Genomic DNA, 19605 nt, shown 5'->3' with positions numbered 1-19605 from the left:
GAGCGTTCTACTTCTTATTCTATTTCTGTGGGTTGAGCTGGCGTACAGGCGGTAGATTATGGAAGCCCTGAAACGACATCCGACTTTTTGAGTTTCCGAGTTTTCGAGTTTCTGAGTTTCCGAGTTTCTGAGTTTCCGAGTTTCTTCTGCGCATACACCAGAGACAATAGAACAGCGCATTTTTCCCGAAGACAAATTTTCGCGGGAATCTTGCTCGGCCAGCACACTGCACGCAGCACATGTCCTCTTCAGTCCTTGATCCATATCCAATGCAATGGTTTTGTTGAAATTATCGAGTGTGGATAGTGAGTGCTACTGTGTTATTGTGAACTCGCTCAGCGAACTGAGAACGAAATGTAAGTATATTATGGATCGAAACATTCAAGGCACTACTACTACTACTAGTCGGTACCGTATACGCATAATAGTACGGTATATAGCCATGGCATACCTTAGCTCCAAGAAACGGTATTGCTAGGGAATTAGAATATAGGCTGTATTGACGTTAGTCACACAGCCTGGTCGGGTTAGGCATACAGGCTATACAGTAGTACTTACTAATACTAGTACTATAGTAGTACTACTAGTAGTAGTAGTACTGTAGGCCTAGTACTACTACTACTATAGCTCCAGGAAACGGTATTGCTAGGGTTAGAATACCTGTGTATTAGAATATGTATGTATATACCTTATGTACCTTAGAATACCGGTGTATTGACGTTAGTCACACAGCCTGGTCGGGTTACTACTACTAGTACTACATGGGATTGGGAGCACATAGCCCGACCAGGTTGTGCGACCGATTGTCTTCTAACCCTAGCAAGACCGTTTCTTGGAGCTAGTCATATTATACTTGTATATATTGGTGTATTGACGTTAGTCATACAGCCTGGTCGGGTTAGTCATATACTAGATACAATGGCGCAAATACCGGTACTCTTTATGACGTCCAGTATGGCGGCGCAGTTTTACACTACAACAAATCTGTTTTTAGGTAGATGAAAGGTCAATGCACTCATGCAGGTCATACTAGGCCTACTGTGGGGATTTTCCAACAGATGTGCAGTGGCAGATCCAGGGGGCACTGGGGCAGTCTCCCCCCCCCTCGGGGACTTCGTGCCCTTGAGCTCGCATGATTCGCCCCTTTCCCCTAGCATGATTCGCCCCCCTAGAATTCACTTCTGGATCTGCCACTGAATGTGTGTGCCTTCACTAGTATAGCTAGGAGAGTAAGGCCTCAATGTTGGTTGTTTTCACTTCCCGGAATCAATATATATTATATATAAAGTGTTGAGAGTCTTAGAAATGGCCAATCCCGCGTCCCAAAAATACCCGTTCCCCCCTCGAATAACGCATGCGCAGTGTGTTCATTTTTGAACTTCAAACATTTTCTCCTACCATGATGCTATACACCAACTATCACGAGCCTAGGTCGAGCCGTTTAGATTTGTGCCGCAATTCTGCATTTCCTCCCTATATACCTTAAGTTAAGGAGGGAATGTTCTTTTACACCTCTTGACCTTTAACCCTCAGCTTTGACATCCCAACTCGTTTTCGGATTACCCCCACGTCCCGAATATCGTGACTGTACGTCAAGCGGTTAAGATTTGTGCCCAATTGTTGACGCACGGCCGGACAGACGCACGGCCGGACGGACGCACGGCCGGACGGACGGATGCACGCTCATGCGATTCTACAAGCTGTATCTGACCATGTCAGATGAGCTAAAAATTAAAAAATCAACCAAATAAAAATATTAGCGCAGAAATTGAAATCCCGACGAATTGACACAATTTTCCCAGATCCCAGACAATTTTAGAGGGTCTTTCCCACGTCCCGATGGATTTCTGTTCCCGAATCACGAAAAATTTATCTGACATTTCCCAGTTCCCAGGTAAAAAACCTTCTTTAAACAAATTTAGCTTTTGAAATTTCACTGTGACATTGTAGCCTCATACATCCAGGCATGTATAGATTCTACTAGCAAACCCGGCAGTCAAATTCTTTCTAACAGACAGTCAACAAATCCATGTTTAACCCTCCTCTTGAGGGTCAAAAGGTTATCTGACACTTATACTCTTCACATGTCAGCAGAAAGTAGATTTCATGGTCCTTTCAATAATGCCATAAAAATGCTAGGTCACTACTGAAACAAAAAAGTTTTCCAATCGCTCCGTCAGACCATGTCCTCAGAAAATGTCTAAAATCTGCCCTGTGCCCATTGACCTTTGACCTGTGACCTCCAATTTCGGCACAGTGATGGCTTTTAATTATACGATTTAAGGAGCATTCTATGGCATTCTGTACTGGTTACATGTAACATACTGACCTATGCCACTGCCAGTGGCTACTGCCAGCAGGCAAAAACTACACAGTACCATCAACACATGCACATTAATTGGTTACAGGTGGCAGCTCTCTATTGCAGCCTGCAGGCTTGCGTAGGTAAATGGATGAGTGCTTACCTATTCTGTCTTGCAAATAGTTGTTGCTACTACGTATGATGGGAGCTTCCATCTTTAATCTGAAGACACTTAAACGTACGCGCCATCTCGTGGCAACTTTCATAACGATTCCAACGAACATTCCTTTGAGAAGGTTCCTGATACCATCCCTGTGCATTCCACTGTTTCGGCGTGTATGTGAACACATTTGGGACTAACAGGGTTTACTAGAATCCCACCACTCCACCACAGAGTCACCGCAGTAGACGTTAGATGAGCGCTGTCGCTCCGCGGCACTTGTTAGTATTAATAACTTGTTTACTTACTGTGGACTCATTAGGTGTGAGGTAGCATACGAGCAGTTGGAACAGTGTCCATTCAACACCCGCCCAGGTGAGCATTTGCAATTAATTTGATAAGTCCTCATAAAAAAAAAATTCATACTAAGGTGGAAGATGTAAATGTTGTAATATCAGGGGCGGATCCAGGGCGGAAGCTAGACAGTACTTTTCCAGATTTTCAGGGCACATCCCCCCCAAAAGGGCACACCACCCCACAGTGGGCGCCGTTAGGCACGGAAGCACATGGCAGGGGGGTCTGGGGGGCCTCCACCAGGAAATTTCAAGGGTTTCTGGGCACAAAAATGAGCACCATTTGAGCACACATTTAGTCAAGCAGCAATAAATAAAAACCATATGGAATTTTATTTCTGCTTCATTTTACCTGCGCTTTGCATACCAGCAGATTGCAGAATGATTCAAGCACTTCCCTTCTTTTTCAGATATCAAAGCTAGTTTTGTTACCTGGAAACCTATGTCAATTTTGATTTCCTTCAAGTCCTGTCAATTAATCAGAAGAAAAAGAAAACAAATAAGGAATATAGCCAAATTCCATCAAATTATTTTCTGTATTTTTTAGCGCAGAATTTTGAAGGGCACTTTGAAATCTAGACCGTATTTCCCAATACGGCAAATACGGTCTGAATCTGCCCCTGAATATGTATGCTGTGCATTTCTTTAGAAAATAGAAATGGGTTGATCATAATACACTTTTTTTCATTATATGTTATTAAAATGTAGTTATCATGTCATTGTGCTGTGAAGCCTGTTTTTCAATGATATTAAAACAGCATAAAATCTTGCAACTGTAGTATAGAAAATGACAATGTGATTTTTATATTGCAAAATACATCGTTGATTTATTACACGATGTTGTCATAGTGCCTCATTGGAGGGGACGAGGTTTCAGAGGACTTGCAGCTTTTCCACCATTGAGCAGGTTTGCCGGCCGTGGAAGGAAGAAGTTCTTTAAAAAGAAGTATAGAGTGAGTTGCTGTATGCCAAATCAATTTGGCTGAAAAATCTGAAATACGTAGCGGAATCGCATATATACTGCCTGATTGCTTACTTGGTTTACGTAGTGACAATTGGAAATGAAATAGATACGTTGCACGTGCATGCGAAACGTTCTTTCAATAAAAGCTGTCTGAGAATGGTAACGTTTGTACCAGTTACAGGAATCTTATCCAATGCCGTTTAGCCAGTTGCACCCACCACTCACAAGCCATCGCTACCAGCAGCATGGCTTAGACATGCGGCCGGTTTACAGAAATGGATTTCACCAGAGAGGCATGCCGAATAACAGGTGGATGGGCAACAGGTCTGTCTTTTCGGTGACATTGTAGGTGCAGAAAATCTAGCCAGTCCGTATATATTTGACTAATGTAAAGTGAGAGATTTGCCAACAGTCGTAGAACTTAATTGGTCTCGCAGAATAACATAGACTTTAATATAAACTCATCTAATTCACGGTATAATTCTTCTGCAATCATAGGTACATGAAACCGCATTGGTATTCCTCACCTGATCCTGAATCGAGGCAATTTCACTACAGTCGTCAACGGCGACACAGTGCGCCCTCTACTTGTCTTGATGTGAACAATCACTCGCCTCCCTCAACGAGCAAATCGGATGGTAAGCTCAGTAGATACTATGGTATAATATGATGATTTGGTGTATCAGAATATCTATAATGTAGTGAAGTGGAGTCTGTCAACTAGTAACTGTGTTCCTCAAATGAAATTTTCTATATTGTGTTACGTACATGCTGAATCGCTACTTGCCAGGTGTCCAGTTGAAATGTCGTGTTAGACTACCATAACTCATGATAATGGGTATGCTCTATGAATTAGCACTTTCGATAATCTTCATGTTAATGGTGTTAGTCAGCTAATAGTATTGCAGTTGCGCACTGCCATACTCTTCGCATTGCATGCCCTATGATGTTAGTTGCAGTCGGTCACGCAGGTGTGTGTCCCTAGGTGAATCTACTGAGAAAACTCTGAGGGACATCCTGGGTCGCGCCGAACAGTCGCCAGAGAGGCCAGCTGCGTCGGGAAATTGTGAGCATTCTGCTCCACAGCCCGTGCCTGGTCAGTGCACCACATCTGAGGCCACGGGGAATACCAGCCAGGTTTGCCCGAACAAGTAAGTGAAATGCACAACGACAGTAAAACGAATACCCCGATAACAAAGATGTTAACAACCCGCTGACCTTGACCTTTTGATATTTTGAACTGCTAACCTTTTGTCATTTTGAACCGCTGACCTTTTGACATTTTGAACCGGTGACCTTTTGACATTTTGAATCGGTGACCTTTGACATTGTTCAATGCTTATAATGAAGAGCATTGAAGTCTGTATGTGGTACTGACATTGGCCTTAGTAGTATTATTCTGACTTCTTTGTTTCTAGTGGAGGGAGCAGCGCTCCTACTTGCGCCAGTGCCATGGCCATGCCAACGGCCTCTCCGCTGCCGCAGCCCGTCACCTACATTCCATACGTGCCTGCATACGTGCCTTACCTGGTTGTACCTGGTGTTGATGTTTCGACAGTCAACTATAACATTGGTCCGTCCAAGGATCCTGCAGGAAGTGATCTGCCACTTTCTGGTAGGTACTGATCTACATTGTAGGTAGCTTGTAGTTTTGAGCATGATTTATCATTTGATGAAATTTCATGTAATGTGTAATTTCTGATTATCACATGAATTGATCTGTTTAGAACCATAAAAATATGTGTGAAAATTCCTTTTTCTCATAGATTTTGGAACACTCCGATTCTTCTACAATCTGGGATTTGAAGTAAGTGTCTTGGTTGCTGTGTTCTTTTACACTTTAAAAATAATTGTGTGCTTGATTATGACTATCACTCCACTATTGCAGTGGTAACACATTACAGATCTTATACGGTACGTTGGGCATTGGCCATGGTGATGCATGTGTTTACATGTCTTTGCTTCAGTACTTCAGGGTGTCTTCGATGATGCAGCAGCAGCAGCAACAGCAGCAGCAGTCTGCAATAGTGATGCCTCCCCCACAGCAGGGCATGACGTATATGTACCCTGCCACGCCTGCGATGGGTGTAACAGAGGACAGTAGCAGCCCCGATGAACATGGAAGCAGAAATGAGGGAAGCCCAAATGGGTAAGTTTTGCAAAACCTTGGCGGGGATATAAACATATCCGAAAGAATATGGATATCTTGTATGCACGATTTAGAAGTAAGTAATTGCTTGCTGTTTGTTGTGTGTCTATTAGTATTAGGGCTGTAACGAATACACTATAGGTCACGAATACAGTACGTATCACGATATATACATGCAAATATGAATATTTCACGAATACGAATACTCACTTGTTGAAGCTGTAAAAACTACCAAGGAATAAAAGATATATATATATATATATATGAATGAACAAAAATGCTTTATGTTAACGATAGAATGGCGCGCAATCATGCCCTGGCTCCTAGGGTGTTTTAGCAGACGTATTTTAGCAGACTCGCATGAAAATGTGTGTGTGTGCGTGCGTGCGTGCGTGCGTGCGTGCGTGCGTGCGTGCGTGCGTGCGTGCGTGCGTGCATGTCTGCGCGTGTGCCTGTGAGCGTGCGTGCGTCTGTGTGCATGTGTCTGTGCGTGTGCGTGCGTTGTCCGCTATGCCTCCGGACAACTTTCGTCCGTTAACGAACAACTTTTTGCGGACGTTAGTGAAACGCGCTACGCGCTCGCGATCGATCGAGCCCCGTACTTCAACCAAAGGCGCCGCTGCCGCGCACATGGCTGGAAAAACGCAGCATGGCTGTGTCAGATTTTCGTCACATCACTGTACACGTGTATATCACATGTCAACAAGAAAACTGCGGTATTGAGCTGGTTACGGTATGATAATTCTAAAATATTACACCGCGATAATATCGCAATACCGGTATACCGCTACAACCCTAGTATCTGTCCCTTCTCGCACGCTGGATATGGGTAGGCCTACACGTGATAGTAAGATACACGTCTCGGCCTTCTCGACGTGTGAGAAGGGACGGGTACCCATCTAGGTAGCTACAGGGAAAGCTGCAAACGACATTGAGAATTCGAGCAAATCGGCGTAAAATTGCACTTTAAAAAAGATTTTTTCAAGTAGGTTTTATTTATATTATTTGTATTCGTCAGTATTCGATTAATGATGACCGTGACGCAAATAATACGTATCGTCCAACAACAATATTCGGTGCACCGAATACGCGAGTGTATCGTTACAGCCCTAGTGTCTATTTCTTTTTATATCCCTACATTATTTTAATACTGACAGATTTGACAGTAATGTCATACACTTGTACATTGAATAATGTATTCAGTTATTTCTTGATTTAAATGTGTGTGTATGACATGCATAACATTTAACAACGAATTTTTAGGTGCTAGTTAACACGATAGGCAGGGTGCGAAATTAACGCGAGTCCAGAGTTAAATATTCTCTGATTTACTGTCGGACTCCCTGATTTGACATATGCAGGAATCCGTGTGACTCCATGAAAATTCTGCTATACTAACTATAGTTCGTTCCAGAGGCGCGCAGAATTGCCGTCTTTTTTCAGCAAATGTCCAAAGAAAATTTGGCAGACGTGCAATGGCATGAATCTTCAAAATAAGCGCATCGTTATTATGATTAATATCTTTAGTTTTGAACTTCAGACTGCGGACTCCCTCATTTTGCTGTGGACTCCCTATTTTTGAGGGCAGGGAGTCCATTGTTCAAAAGTTAATTTCTAACCCTGGATAGGTGTTCTTAGATTTACCACATCGGCCAAACATTACTGTTTTGCTAATATTGTGAATAGAGGGTAGAGCATCCATGCATGCCAGCATGGACAACCCTAGATGGATGATGTCAAAGGCATTCAGTTAGTTAATATTATTGTATCCCCGCGACGAAGTCGGCGGGGATACTATGGTTTCATGTCTCCCCAGCCGCTGCCGCCGCCGCCGCTCGGTCCGCTGCAGAGAATTTCCCTTCTGCTCTATAACTCGACCCCTAATTGACCTAGCGTGACCAAACTTGGTATACTTACACATCTTGGGGAGAAGGTGTACAGAGTACCAAAACCAGGTCACTGCGACCTTTATTTAACCTTTACCTTGACCTTGATCATATTTCCCTTCCGCTCTCTAACTCGGCCCCTAATTGACCTAGCGCTTAACTCGGCCCCTAATTGACCTAGCGCTACCAAACTTGGTATACTTACACATCTTGGGGAGAAGGTGGGCAGCGTACCAAAACCAGGTCACTGCGACCTTTATTTGACCTTGATAATATTTCCCTTCTGCTCTATAACTCGGCCCTTAATTGACCTAGCGCTACCAAACTTGGTATACTTACACATCTTGGGGAGAAGGTGAGCAGCGTACCAAAACCAGGTCTGCGACCTTTATTTGACCTTTACTTTGACCTTGATCATATTTCCCTTCTGCTCTCTAACTCTGCCCCTAATTGACCTAGCGCTACCAAACTTGGTATACTTACACATCTTGCGGAGAAGGTGTGTCGCGTACCAAAACCAGGTCACTACGACCTTTATTTAACCTTTACCTTGACCTTGATCATATTTCTCTTCCGCTCTATAACTCGGCCCCTAATTGCCCTAGCGCGACCAAACTTGGTATACTTACAAATCTTGGGGAGAACACGGAGGATACATGTAGTTGGCGACAATTGCCCTTTCTAGTTATGATTATGTTATACATGTGTGTATTATATATTATTATAATCATTATATTATAATTATGTTTCAACAGAGGCACGATGGAAATCTGACAATTTTGTTCGACATTGATAGGTACAAACAGCAGGACCTGCTGGTGGGCAGCCTTGACATGAGCGGCAGCACCCAGGATGCCTGCAGCAGCGGAGACGCGACGAAACCCGTCTACGTTCAGTACCTCAACAACAACTACCTCTACTACACGCCAGAGGGCATTGCCGTCGTCACCCCGCAGCAGCAGCAGCAGCAGCAGCAGCAGCCGGAACCCGGCGGCTACGCGATGACGGAGCCGTACGTGAACACCGGCGACACCTACGTTGCCGACATGGAGAAGCTGAGTCTCGGCGACGTGCCACGAGAGGGCGCTGGCGAGCAGGATCCCGCGCAGCACGTCTACCAGCAGAAGAGCTATCAGGACCGTGCGTACCCGTGTGACGAGCGTACGGCGGATGGCGGCGTCGCGGGACGGCGCACCTATGACAAGGTCGGCCCGCGGTTCCGTAAGTACAACCGCGGTCGCGGCGGCAGCCGCTGCGCAGCGCGCACCACCGACCGCTACGACGACTTCCAGGAGGCACCGGCGGTCGGAGGCGGGTACGGTGGCGCCGTGCTAGGCGCGTCGACACACTATCAGCCGTCCAGCGGCAACTTCTACGGCAGCCAGCCGGGCAACAACACGACGACGGTGTATTCGAACGTGCCTGCCGCGCCGTACCCGTCCACCGGCATGATGCTTAGCTCGACGCCGCCCTCCTCGCATCCCGCGCAGGGACACTTCCCGCCCGGATGCGGGTACTACCCGGTCACGCCGCCAAGTCCCAATAATCCGGCTCCCAACTTCTATTACAATCCGCAGTATCCGTCGACGGCGTGCAACGGAATGAGCGGTTACGCGCTGCCGCCGCCGGTGTGCCCCCCCACGATGCAGCCGATGGTGTAGCACGATCTACGTCTGTCGCTCGCCCCCCCTTTTTTGGGTTTGTTGATTTAGCCTGTTTTATGCTCGTTTTACATTTTGTCATATTTGACACCTTCAGATATTGGCTCAAATTTTATCACGAGTGTTTTACTGCGATCAGAATCCAATGGTTGTCCACGCGAAGTTTTAGGTGTATATTGTGGTACAACACGTAAAAGAACAAGGCAATTGAATACCGGCGATATTACCAGAGGAAGAACTGGTTTGATTGCTTAGCCGTTCGTATCACACAGGCGCAATTAAAGATAACTATGGACACAGACACGGGCACTAATTTCTAAACAAGGATATTTTGCAGTGCGTGCAAAATGATATTCTTGAGTGTGTATGCACTACTATAGTATACTATACTATAGTGTATTTGCAGTCTTTGTGGTGATAAAAGTAGGATTTCAAAATTCATAGATCCAATGATTTTTGGGGATGTTCAATATATGGGATTTCTATATATTTGCTAAAGCAATAACCAATGGCAGGTTGACCTGAAATTATCGGCCTAAAACTATAGTAACTTAGTCTAGGAATTCGCATCTTCAATAATAGTCCTTATTGAAAAATATTCTCAGGTAATATCAAATGTCATATTAGTTGTGTGTTTATAAACAGAGAAATACATATTGTTAGTATTAGAGACTATATTTAGTGGATTTTTCACATCCATTTGGCTAATATACTATAAGCTGAAAAGTGTAAGTGTTATATACTAGTATAGCAATAACGTTTTCATAATTTGAAAGTATTTAATATACTTAAATACTTACGTCTAGCTTAAATTTTGAATAAATTATTAATACATAATCATGGTGTGAATATTCGTGCAGTATTGATATTCAATTCACGTATTTGTAAATGTCCGTTTAAGCCCATTTGGAAAGAAGACCCTTTCTATGAATGCTTTAGTAACATACTGAGTAGACTCAGAATGGATACTAGTGTGAAGGAAGAAAAGAGTGGTGTTCTCAGCCTTGTTTTTGATGTAGAGTAATCGTTGACCGTTATAGTTTGTTATTCTTTTTTATATATTTCTATTATTTGTTATGTTAATGGTTGCATAGGTTGATAATTAAGTAATTAAGGGAAGAATTTAACATGCATTTACCAGTTAGTTACAGTTAGGTTGCATTTAAATTATGTTATGTAAAAACATTATTTATTTATTTGAAAAGTTGTCACCTTTGTTGGTGGAGTTTATTATACATTATGGTAATAATTCATGACAATGAAAAAATGTACTTTTGCTATAGAAGCTCCCACTCTACGAGATGTCATCACTACAGGAGGCTTTACAAGTACTAGAGCCACAAACAATGATAATTCTTTTTATTGGATACTTAACTACCAAAATTTGTATGTAGTGTAGTTGAAACTTAATTTAACTGTAATTAATTCTTGAACATACATTACATTCCTTCACCTTATTATATCTGTGTGCAAAGACTATGGCTAGAATCTTCTCCGAGTATTCGGCTATTATTGTTTAGCTGTTTTTTAGGTTTTCCCCCCATTTACTGTTAGGAGATATTGAATGTTGGAAGGACCTTCTGGTGGTCAATTCACATTGTTTTTGTGTGGTAAGTTTTGGAGCTCTGCAGTTGTCTGCAAGTTATCCATAAATGTTTAGTATAACTGTCATTTTCACTAGAAAGTTACTAGGCCCCTTATCTAATATTTTATTGAGGTTTTGTTCCATTGTGAGTTATAGTGTTTCATTGCGATCATGGGATCAAAGAATTTAGTTGGTTTACCATTAATATTTGCTAAAAACCATTCCACACGATATCTATCCCTGCTCATGTATCACGTTGTACCATCTAAATGTACGTAAGTTAAGTTTACGCAGTTGTGTTAGACTAAAAATTGATCTCAAAACATCGCAGGTACGTGCTATACAGTAGTCGTCAGCTTTACCTACACGTTTAATTTATGTTTAAGGCAAGTGGGACCTTGCTTGATCTTAAAAGTGTTTTAAAGACATGGTCTAACCCAACATGTAAATGGTGTCTGAATATGATTAGTTTAGTTTAAGTCACTATTAGAAAGCGATACATTACCGGGTGTAAAGTATGCTGGCGAACACTGTATAAGAAAACCTATTGTTTCGAATTTATTACACTAATATTTGGGGTTTAATAATAAATAATAAAATATATTTGTGCAACTGTTTGTTATAATGTTAAAATGTACAAATACATGAAAATCACGTGATTCCTTGCACAGATTAGAAAAGCTTTAAACAGAAACTACAAATAGTACTTGAAATCATCATCAGCTTTGGACAAAGAGCATGATACCAGATTGATTAGAACATTGTTCAGCTTCGTTTCCTTGATCAATTTGATTGGTCATGCTATAGAACTTGTCTCTTTGGTTCTTCTAGTGTTTCAAGTATGCTAGCAAATGCTGCCATTTCTTCATCAGTGATTCCAGTACCTGAAAGTTATAATATAACCAGATAACTGTAACATCTATCACATGAGAGAAATACATGTATCATAATCAAGAATGTTGGATGCTGGACCAAGCTTCCTTCAAAGCATTTCTCTAGTCATGTTGCGAATAACCTGTAATCATCATGTAAAATGAAGTGTGACACTAGTATTACGAGTCTTGCAACAATAATTATAGTATTACCTTTAACATTCTTTACCATCGTCTGTATCCATGCTGGCCAGCCTGTCAATCTTAGTCGCTGTGGCAACCAGGGAAGCTGAGATATGCAGGCTCCAAGCACTAAAAGCAGATTCATTTGACTGTGAAACTGTCTACTTCCCGAGATTTTGTGAAATCCTCATTATTTCTTTATTTGTGACATACACCAAGATATTCTTATTACTTAAGATTTCACAAGCAAAGACTCATGATTTCACGTGACCTTACTCAAATAACAAGTGTCGTCCATAATACGTATGTGATTTACTACACCAATAGCCTCTACTTGGCATGCATGTACCTTGCATTGCAAGAAACCAAAGCTCTTCACAATCCTCCCAATGTTTTTGGAAAGCTGGTTTAACTGCAAGGCGTCCATTCTTAAATGTGTGCACTGACCGGAGAAAGCTCACCGCTGCTAGGAAAAATTTACTGCTGGCCTCCGCTGTCACTATGGTAATGAAAAGCATTGATTTACTTTTTCTAAGCCAATGGTTATGTTTTGCTTTGTTGATTCAAAATATATTAAGTTACAGTGAGCTTTGAAAATCGATGTCATGTTTCTAATAACATTTCCTGACTATTACCAAGTAATTATAGCATTATATTAGTAATATATATACTTCTTTAATTATAGCTTGGACATGTAATACTTTAGCCAATATGAAAATTACTCGTACCTTGATTTGGGGAGCTGTCAATACTTTTGTTTTTCACCAGTAACAAACCGAGGACCAAGATATTTCCAACCAAAACTACATCCTTGACATCTAAAAAATGGAACATAATATTTCACATATTATACAAAGGTAATCCATTTTATTGCAATGAGACCAAGGTGCCAGTGTGAAAATTAAGGATTGCACAAACTTAGTTTTAAATTTAGTTCTAGTATGTGAGAGGGCAAAATTAAAGAAATCATAAATTCGGACCTACCCACTGTGTGGAACGTGCTAAGTGCAAACTGCAGAAGTTCTGTGAACAGTTCATCACCGGCTACCAACTCTGGCTCTGTTACAACAATGTTTTGAAAGAATCCACAGATGCTTATTAAGGTTGTCTGAAACACAGAGAAGGAATAATTCAAATTCAATTTTGATACCTTGTCTCCAAGTCTTGAACCTCACTATATATATATATATATTATATATACATAATATAATAAAGTAAAACAAATCATATGATTACAAATAATGCACAGCAAATACCACACTGGTCGACATGTGCCATTCCGGGACATTCAACAACCTCAGAAAGTATTAATCCACACTGGTGCCAAGATTGTACATTACCTATCGAAATGCACATCCCTTAACCAATCTTTTAATCGATTATAATCGGATAATAATAGCATAGATTTAATTTAATCTTACTTTGTATATACAATTATACATAGCATTCAATATTATCATGTTTTAGGATCATGTATTAATTCTGTGAAGGTTGCAGAAAGTATTAATCCACACTGGTGCCAAGATTGTACATTACCTATCGAAATGCACATTTTCACCTCATTTGCCATCACAAGACATGACCAGAAACGTTGTTGTTTTAAATGTTAGATGGACAATCCCAAACATACACAAAACTAGCTTGCTAACCTTACTCTTTCATGAGGAGAGAGCAGACAGACCTCACCTGTGAGTTTGTGTCAGCAGGATCTGCGATCCACCTCTTCCAGTGATGACGCATGAAGCGCATGAGTAGCAGTGGCGCCCCCTGCTCCAGTAACAGCTTTCTCGGTCCTTCTTCGGCGACCAGGTGGCAGAGTCCAGGCACGAGGAACCGCAGCAGGTCTATGGTCTCGCTATCTGCGCAAGCCTGCATACCCGATTCCACTTGCATGTCTGACGGAAGGCAGTACACAGAATGACACTTATATGATAGTCGCTCATTCAATTACAACGTATTGGCAGTTTTCCCTGAGTTCCAGTGGCAGTTTTCCATATCGGGTTTTGTATGTCAACTACTGTAGTAGTTGTTAAAGTAGTTGTTAAGCAACAACTTCTTGCATTTGCATGTTCGTTCGCACTGCCTGTGTCTATCTATACTCAAGCACCCAATTTTATTTTTAATAACTGTCACTAGAGGGCAGCACTTCCTTGGTATTTGGGCTATTACCGGTACTCTTCCCTGTATTATCACAGGGTTAATGCTGTAATTGTTCATAATAATTGTTGATTTGCTGAGACTATGTACTCAGTATCGCATGGGAACATAGCACAAAAAGAGAGGGTGTAGTGCACATGTGTATTTTATAGACGGCCTTACCTTGCTGAGTTAGTTGGATATTTTCATCCTGGCTTGTATTTCTCTCACTCTCAGTTTCCTTGGCTACTATCTTACTGATATTCCCTGCACTGCAAGTACACAGCAAGCTAAATTATATTGACACATCTCCTTCTGACATTAACATATAGTAGGTGATAGAAAAATAGAGTGCATGACTTTATGCGTATACTGTATATGGACTCATATATGTTATGAGTGATGTATCATAGTAATTTCACATCAAATTTAAGGTTTCTTTCATACAAAAATATTATGTACATACAGCACATCACGTGTAAAACACCAAGGCCTGTTGTCAGAAACAAAAAAAAGTATTAACATTAGTATCGACATTAACATATTCTCGTTGACCGTTGACAGAAACTAGTTACGAGTTTCCCATACGCAGTATATAGAGGTATGCTCTGCAAGAAAAAGTTCATAGTAAGACTAATGATAATTCTGTTTCTGATGACAGGCCTCATCATACAAAATCTCTCCAGGGCTCACCCTAGGTTTACACCTGTAGGCCAGACCACTATACACTGCGCATGAGAAACCTTACGACGTTTCTGTCAACGGTGATGCTAAAACTAATATTGTGTCTGACGACGTAATGGCCCCCCTGCATGCAAGATCTCCCCAGGTCTCACCCCAGGTGCAGGAGGAATGGCAGCAGGTTAACGACGTCTGCTCTCAGCGCTACGGTCTCCTCTGCCATCCACGCCCCCAGCAGACGAACGGACGCCTGCACCACTAACGCGTTCTTGCACCGCTCGATTTCCGCCTCCTCCCGGAGCTCCGTTATCTCTAGCTCCATCCTCGCGCCGCCGAGGCAGCTGCCCATGCCCGTCTCCCGGGCAACCAGCTCCAGGTAGCCAATCACGGCGGCCAGCGCCGAGTGCATCGTGGAGTGCAGTTGTCCGATCTGCTGCATGGAGAGCGGGAGGGACACGCCCTCGACCATGTACTGTATGGCGCTCTCTAGTATCGAGTAACAGCTGCACAGCAGACTCGCACTGCTTTCGACCTGTCAGCGACGAAATCAACGACTTATTCGAGTGTGTGTGTGCACACACAGTATACAGAATACTGGTGTTTTGTATTTTTCCGTGCGATACAGCCACGGAATTTTTACTGTGGATGTAAATTGTTATGAACTTATTATTACTATACAGATGCCACTTTATGTTTGATACTTCCACAGTCTTACTGGGTGGAGCTTACTTTATAACATTAACAAGATGGTGCCACAATTCATTAACACCACATAATTTAACAGCCATCTTGATTCAAGGATTTCGGCAAGGTTAAGGTACGACAAACAGCGATGAATAATGGAATAGACTAGGAGTGTTCATATGTGAACTACATTCAGTGCTGCCACAATAACTAACTTGCTAGTTATTAATGCAACATCATTTGCATCATTTTTTTATCATCAAGCCAAAAACAGGTTTTCATCCCACTGTTTCTCCAGATGAGCCACCTCCCTATATTACCTGCGACAAGCTTCTATCCTCCAAATTCATTCGGACTTCAATCCCGGCAAGATTCACGAGCAGGAGTAGGTGCCTGATAGCATTCCCTGCCGGTCCCAGAATCCAAGCAAGTCCAGTATGTTCGGTGAGTAATGAGGCTAACTTCAGAACACTCTCTCTCTGCTCCTGCCCTGTTACACGGAGCAATTGAAGTGGATGACATATGAGAACTATGTGTTACTCTGCCCTACCATTATTTGCTAGTTGAATAGTGTTAGCATTCAGCAGTTTTGATGGCTTTTAAGCAATACTTTCAGGAGTCACAATTAACGTATTTCCACTTTTCAGAGACAAGCAGATCTGCTGCTGGAAAAATGAAAGTAATTACTATCTCTTCTCATAGAAAAGCTATTTTTTTAAGTTTCCCATCATTTAGTTATTCAGTAATTTCTTACTACGCTGTCTAAGATTAGTGAAGGATAGTCGTACTGGTGTCATAAAACATGTCAACCTGCAGCTACAAACAGCTGTTCTGCACTTCACTGACAATTTCAACAGGAATGGATCGTGTCTGCCAAATTCATCCCCAAAAGAATGGTGAAGATTGATTTCAAATTTAATTTTTTGGACAGCTGATAATTATCATTATTGTTGGCATAACAGCTGAGTTGGTTGGCTGTGTGCATGTTGCACCTTTGAATACACATACCTAGTTTACTCTGCAACAGCTCTGACACAGTGCTGTGTAAGTTCTTCATCCATGGCTTGCTGAAGTCTGGTTCAGCATGGCTTCTATCAAACGTTCCTAGCAGCAAGACTACTGTCACTTCCAAAAGCTCAAACTTCTTGTGTGTCTGAAATTTTAATCATAACAATAAGCACCTAATAATCAGTCATGGAACATGGCTACTCGTGATAAGAACACAGCACTCTTGCATATCATGTCATATTTTCCAATGGCCATTAGGGCTGATGTATAGCAAATTTGTTATGTCATGACACCAAGTCTTATTATGACGACCTATTCACGACGACTTATTCATTCTGAAGACAACAGTGTGAAATCCTGTATCAGTCCTGAGGTAAAAAAATATAATTAATCTAATCACTACCTCTAGATACGGAACAAATGAACAAGGTCAAAGCTGTGCCCACAGTATGGTGTAACTACCTTATCTGAGAGAAGGTCACCTGAAAGTTTGTTAAGTAAAATATCTTGGGATTTCGAATCATTTTGCCATGTAGCTGGACCACACACACAGACTAGTGACAGAACTAGCTGTAAAGCCATTTCCTCTCCTGCAGAAGTAAACCACATGTGTGATTAAACATATACACACAGTATGTTTGCATAGTAAGCTCAGATATTAATCATATTAGAAGCATAAGTAGCTACTCATTAACTTATACAAATGTATTCCATTGCACACAGGCTAATATAGCACAACAACATTGCTGTTTGCATCTAATATTTTTAAAATGATTTTACCCCTTTTGTTTGTGAATTACTCACCATATAAGTTTTCTGAAAATGCCCGGCAAATGGTGCCAACAGTTCCTTTTTCTATCAATTGATCTCGTCCTTCCCTTATTGATGCCAAACCCATTAGGCACTGGTAAGCTTCATGGATCATAATCTCAGATTCATCTTTGCCTGCAGTACTGCACAACATGCAACCACGTTGTACTGACATGCCTCAATTATGCAATGCTGCCAATGTGTTACTTTAATATAATTTGTACTTCTGGATTAACATGGAATTTCAATAAAAAATAGTATGATGTAACAAAATACAATCAATTACTCAAAATAGAAGACAAGACACAAACAGGGTGTGAAATTAACGTGAGTCCGGAGTCAAATACTCCCCGATTTATTGTCGGACTCCCCGATTTGACATATGCAGGGGTCCATGTGACTCCCTGAAAATTCTGCTATATACCAACTAGTTTGTTCCAGAGCACGGCCTCGCGGAATTACCGTATTTTTTCAGCAAATGTCTAAAGAAAATTTGGCAGACAGAATCTTCAAAATAAGCACACGCGTTATTGTTAATATCTTTAGTTTTGAACTTCAGATTGCGGACTCCCTCTCTTTGAGGGCAGGGAGTCTGTTGGACTCCCTTGTTCAAAAGTTAATTTCTACTCCTGCACAAACATGTTGAGCCAGGCTCAAGGTCTTACTGGCAATCTAAACAGCCACATTACTTTCAAACTGCCTTACCTGAAAGCACCACCGATAACTTTGTTGAAGAATGGCACATTTCCCAACATTGAGACATTTGACAGTAAGTCTTGCTCTGTGGCATAGCATGCCAACAATGTCAAGGCTAGCGCTTTATACGTGTACTCATCACATTCTTCTGGAACATCATCTACAATTGGATACAGATAATAACAGTTTTCCTATATTTTTATACAAGACTGGTTTTTTGTACCCAAGATTGATTCTCATGTGGAACTATGCAACTGGAAGATGATAAATTACACAAACCTTTAGTAAAATAACATTCATAATAAGGATAACTGCATATAGCTTACTATTTCTACTACCTTCAACTACTACTGTGGTTGCTACTGTTAAATACAAAAAGGTATTGAAATACCAGTGATCAGTAGCCTGTTGATGAAGTCAAATCCAATGGCATCATACAATCTTTTCCTAATGTCTGCTTCCAATTTCTCTGCACGAAGTACCTTTGTAACCTATGCAAAAATGAGAGGCAACACAGTGTGAGACATTCATTATGGATATTTTAATCAACACATCCTATAAGACACATTATGCAGATAGCGTAACGGGTACATCGTTATAGATGTGGGAATGCCTTACCTGGTATTGTGTAACATTCCAGACTCGCATAGGCATGTGTCATGCACTGAGGATTTGCAGGGGGCCCAAACCGCCATTTTTCGTTGCGCAGCGCTAGCGCGGTTTGCAACCGCATGCAACCTGCCCACCCCTCCACTTGAAAATACATTGTGCCCGCTCACTAGCAAAAAATGGCGGTTACAAGTTGGTAAACAATCTTCGTCGACGAATAATATAGCAAATACAACATTTAAGCGTTAGTTTGCGGTTTAATTTTAGTGTTTGTAGTAACTTAAGACATTTGTGCGAAAGAGAATGGGCTTTATTTGGCATACCGAAGAAGTTATTAACCGCAAAAAAGTTGTCATTGCTTACTCCCTGGAAATTGCCATAGTAATTAGTATGTTCTAGGCCTATACTATAGCCCTGCGCCTGCGGCGGAGCGGAGGGGCATATAGGGTCCTAGAATCTAGAGCTAACATAATACTATCAATAATCAAACTATATTACATGATGCGATCATAACATTACAGCTACGAGTACGAACCACTGCCAGTATTGCTAGCACTACAGTAACCAGTGCGGTGGTAGTAGCGGCATTGGCAATGGCATGGACAGGACAGGACAGGACATTGCCGGAGGCTGATGATGGCTGACCTACCAAAAACAACGCAGCGAACAGGTCGTTATCAGACTCCGCTTGTTCTATTGCATTCAAACATTTGCTGACAAGAGCTTCTTGATTAGTTTCCTTTAAAACGTTAGTCATTGTGCTCTATGTAAAATATCAGTTTACACTTTTATGCGACGTATTCACGTCAACAATACTAAAATAGGAGAAATTACTCACACATCAAATAAACCATGTGTCAATAACA

General features: G+C 41.6%; 2 protein-coding genes across 5 annotated transcripts in view; one reads left to right on the top strand and one right to left on the bottom strand.

Moving 5' to 3' along the window:
* LOC106805690 (protein ovarian tumor locus-like) overlaps nucleotides 1–11677 on the top strand; it is an 18618-nt gene extending 6941 nt beyond the window's left edge. For 2 of the 3 annotated variants that reach the window (XM_014807385.1, XM_014807388.1), the window contains 9 exons: nucleotides 2785–2837; nucleotides 3665–3768; nucleotides 3955–4103; nucleotides 4278–4417; nucleotides 4765–4930; nucleotides 5198–5394; nucleotides 5546–5586; nucleotides 5747–5928; nucleotides 8611–11677. In XM_014807385.1, the coding sequence (XP_014662871.1) occupies nucleotides 2785–2837; nucleotides 3665–3768; nucleotides 3955–4103; nucleotides 4278–4417; nucleotides 4765–4930; nucleotides 5198–5394; nucleotides 5546–5586; nucleotides 5747–5928; nucleotides 8611–9475 (1897 nt within the window). In that variant the 3' untranslated portion in view covers nucleotides 9476–11677. The remainder of the gene's footprint in view (nucleotides 1–2784; nucleotides 2838–3664; nucleotides 3769–3954; nucleotides 4104–4277; nucleotides 4418–4764; nucleotides 4931–5197; nucleotides 5395–5545; nucleotides 5587–5746; nucleotides 5929–8610) is intronic. The other variant, XM_014807387.1, reaches the window with a different exon arrangement.
* Nucleotides 11640–19605, bottom strand: LOC106805691 (neurochondrin-like). Of its 2 annotated transcripts, none has more exons than XM_014807389.1 (15): nucleotides 19389–19605; nucleotides 18522–18621; nucleotides 18140–18290; nucleotides 17429–17577; nucleotides 17087–17214; nucleotides 16625–16769; nucleotides 15937–16106; nucleotides 15088–15464; nucleotides 14435–14523; nucleotides 13802–14010; nucleotides 13100–13223; nucleotides 12844–12933; nucleotides 12465–12614; nucleotides 12146–12244; nucleotides 11640–11944 (listed from the first exon to the last, which is right to left on the bottom strand). In XM_014807389.1, exons 1-15 carry the CDS (start codon nucleotides 19494–19496, stop codon nucleotides 11862–11864), a joined length of 2172 nt encoding a protein of 723 aa, XP_014662875.1. In that variant the 5' UTR covers nucleotides 19497–19605; the 3' UTR covers nucleotides 11640–11861. The 2 variants fall into 2 exon arrangements, with proteins under 2 accessions (XP_014662875.1, XP_014662876.1); XM_014807390.1 differs by lacking the exon at nucleotides 19389–19605 and adding an exon at nucleotides 18749–18799.

The sequence above is a fragment of the Priapulus caudatus genome, unplaced genomic scaffold (genome assembly GCF_000485595.1).
Source record: "Priapulus caudatus unplaced genomic scaffold, Priapulus_caudatus-5.0.1 Scaffold124, whole genome shotgun sequence".
Classification (NCBI taxonomy): Eukaryota; Metazoa; Priapulida; class Priapulimorpha; order Priapulimorphida; family Priapulidae; genus Priapulus; species Priapulus caudatus.
Note: the sequence above shows the minus strand (reverse complement) of the source record. Positions and strands in the feature narration are given on the sequence as shown.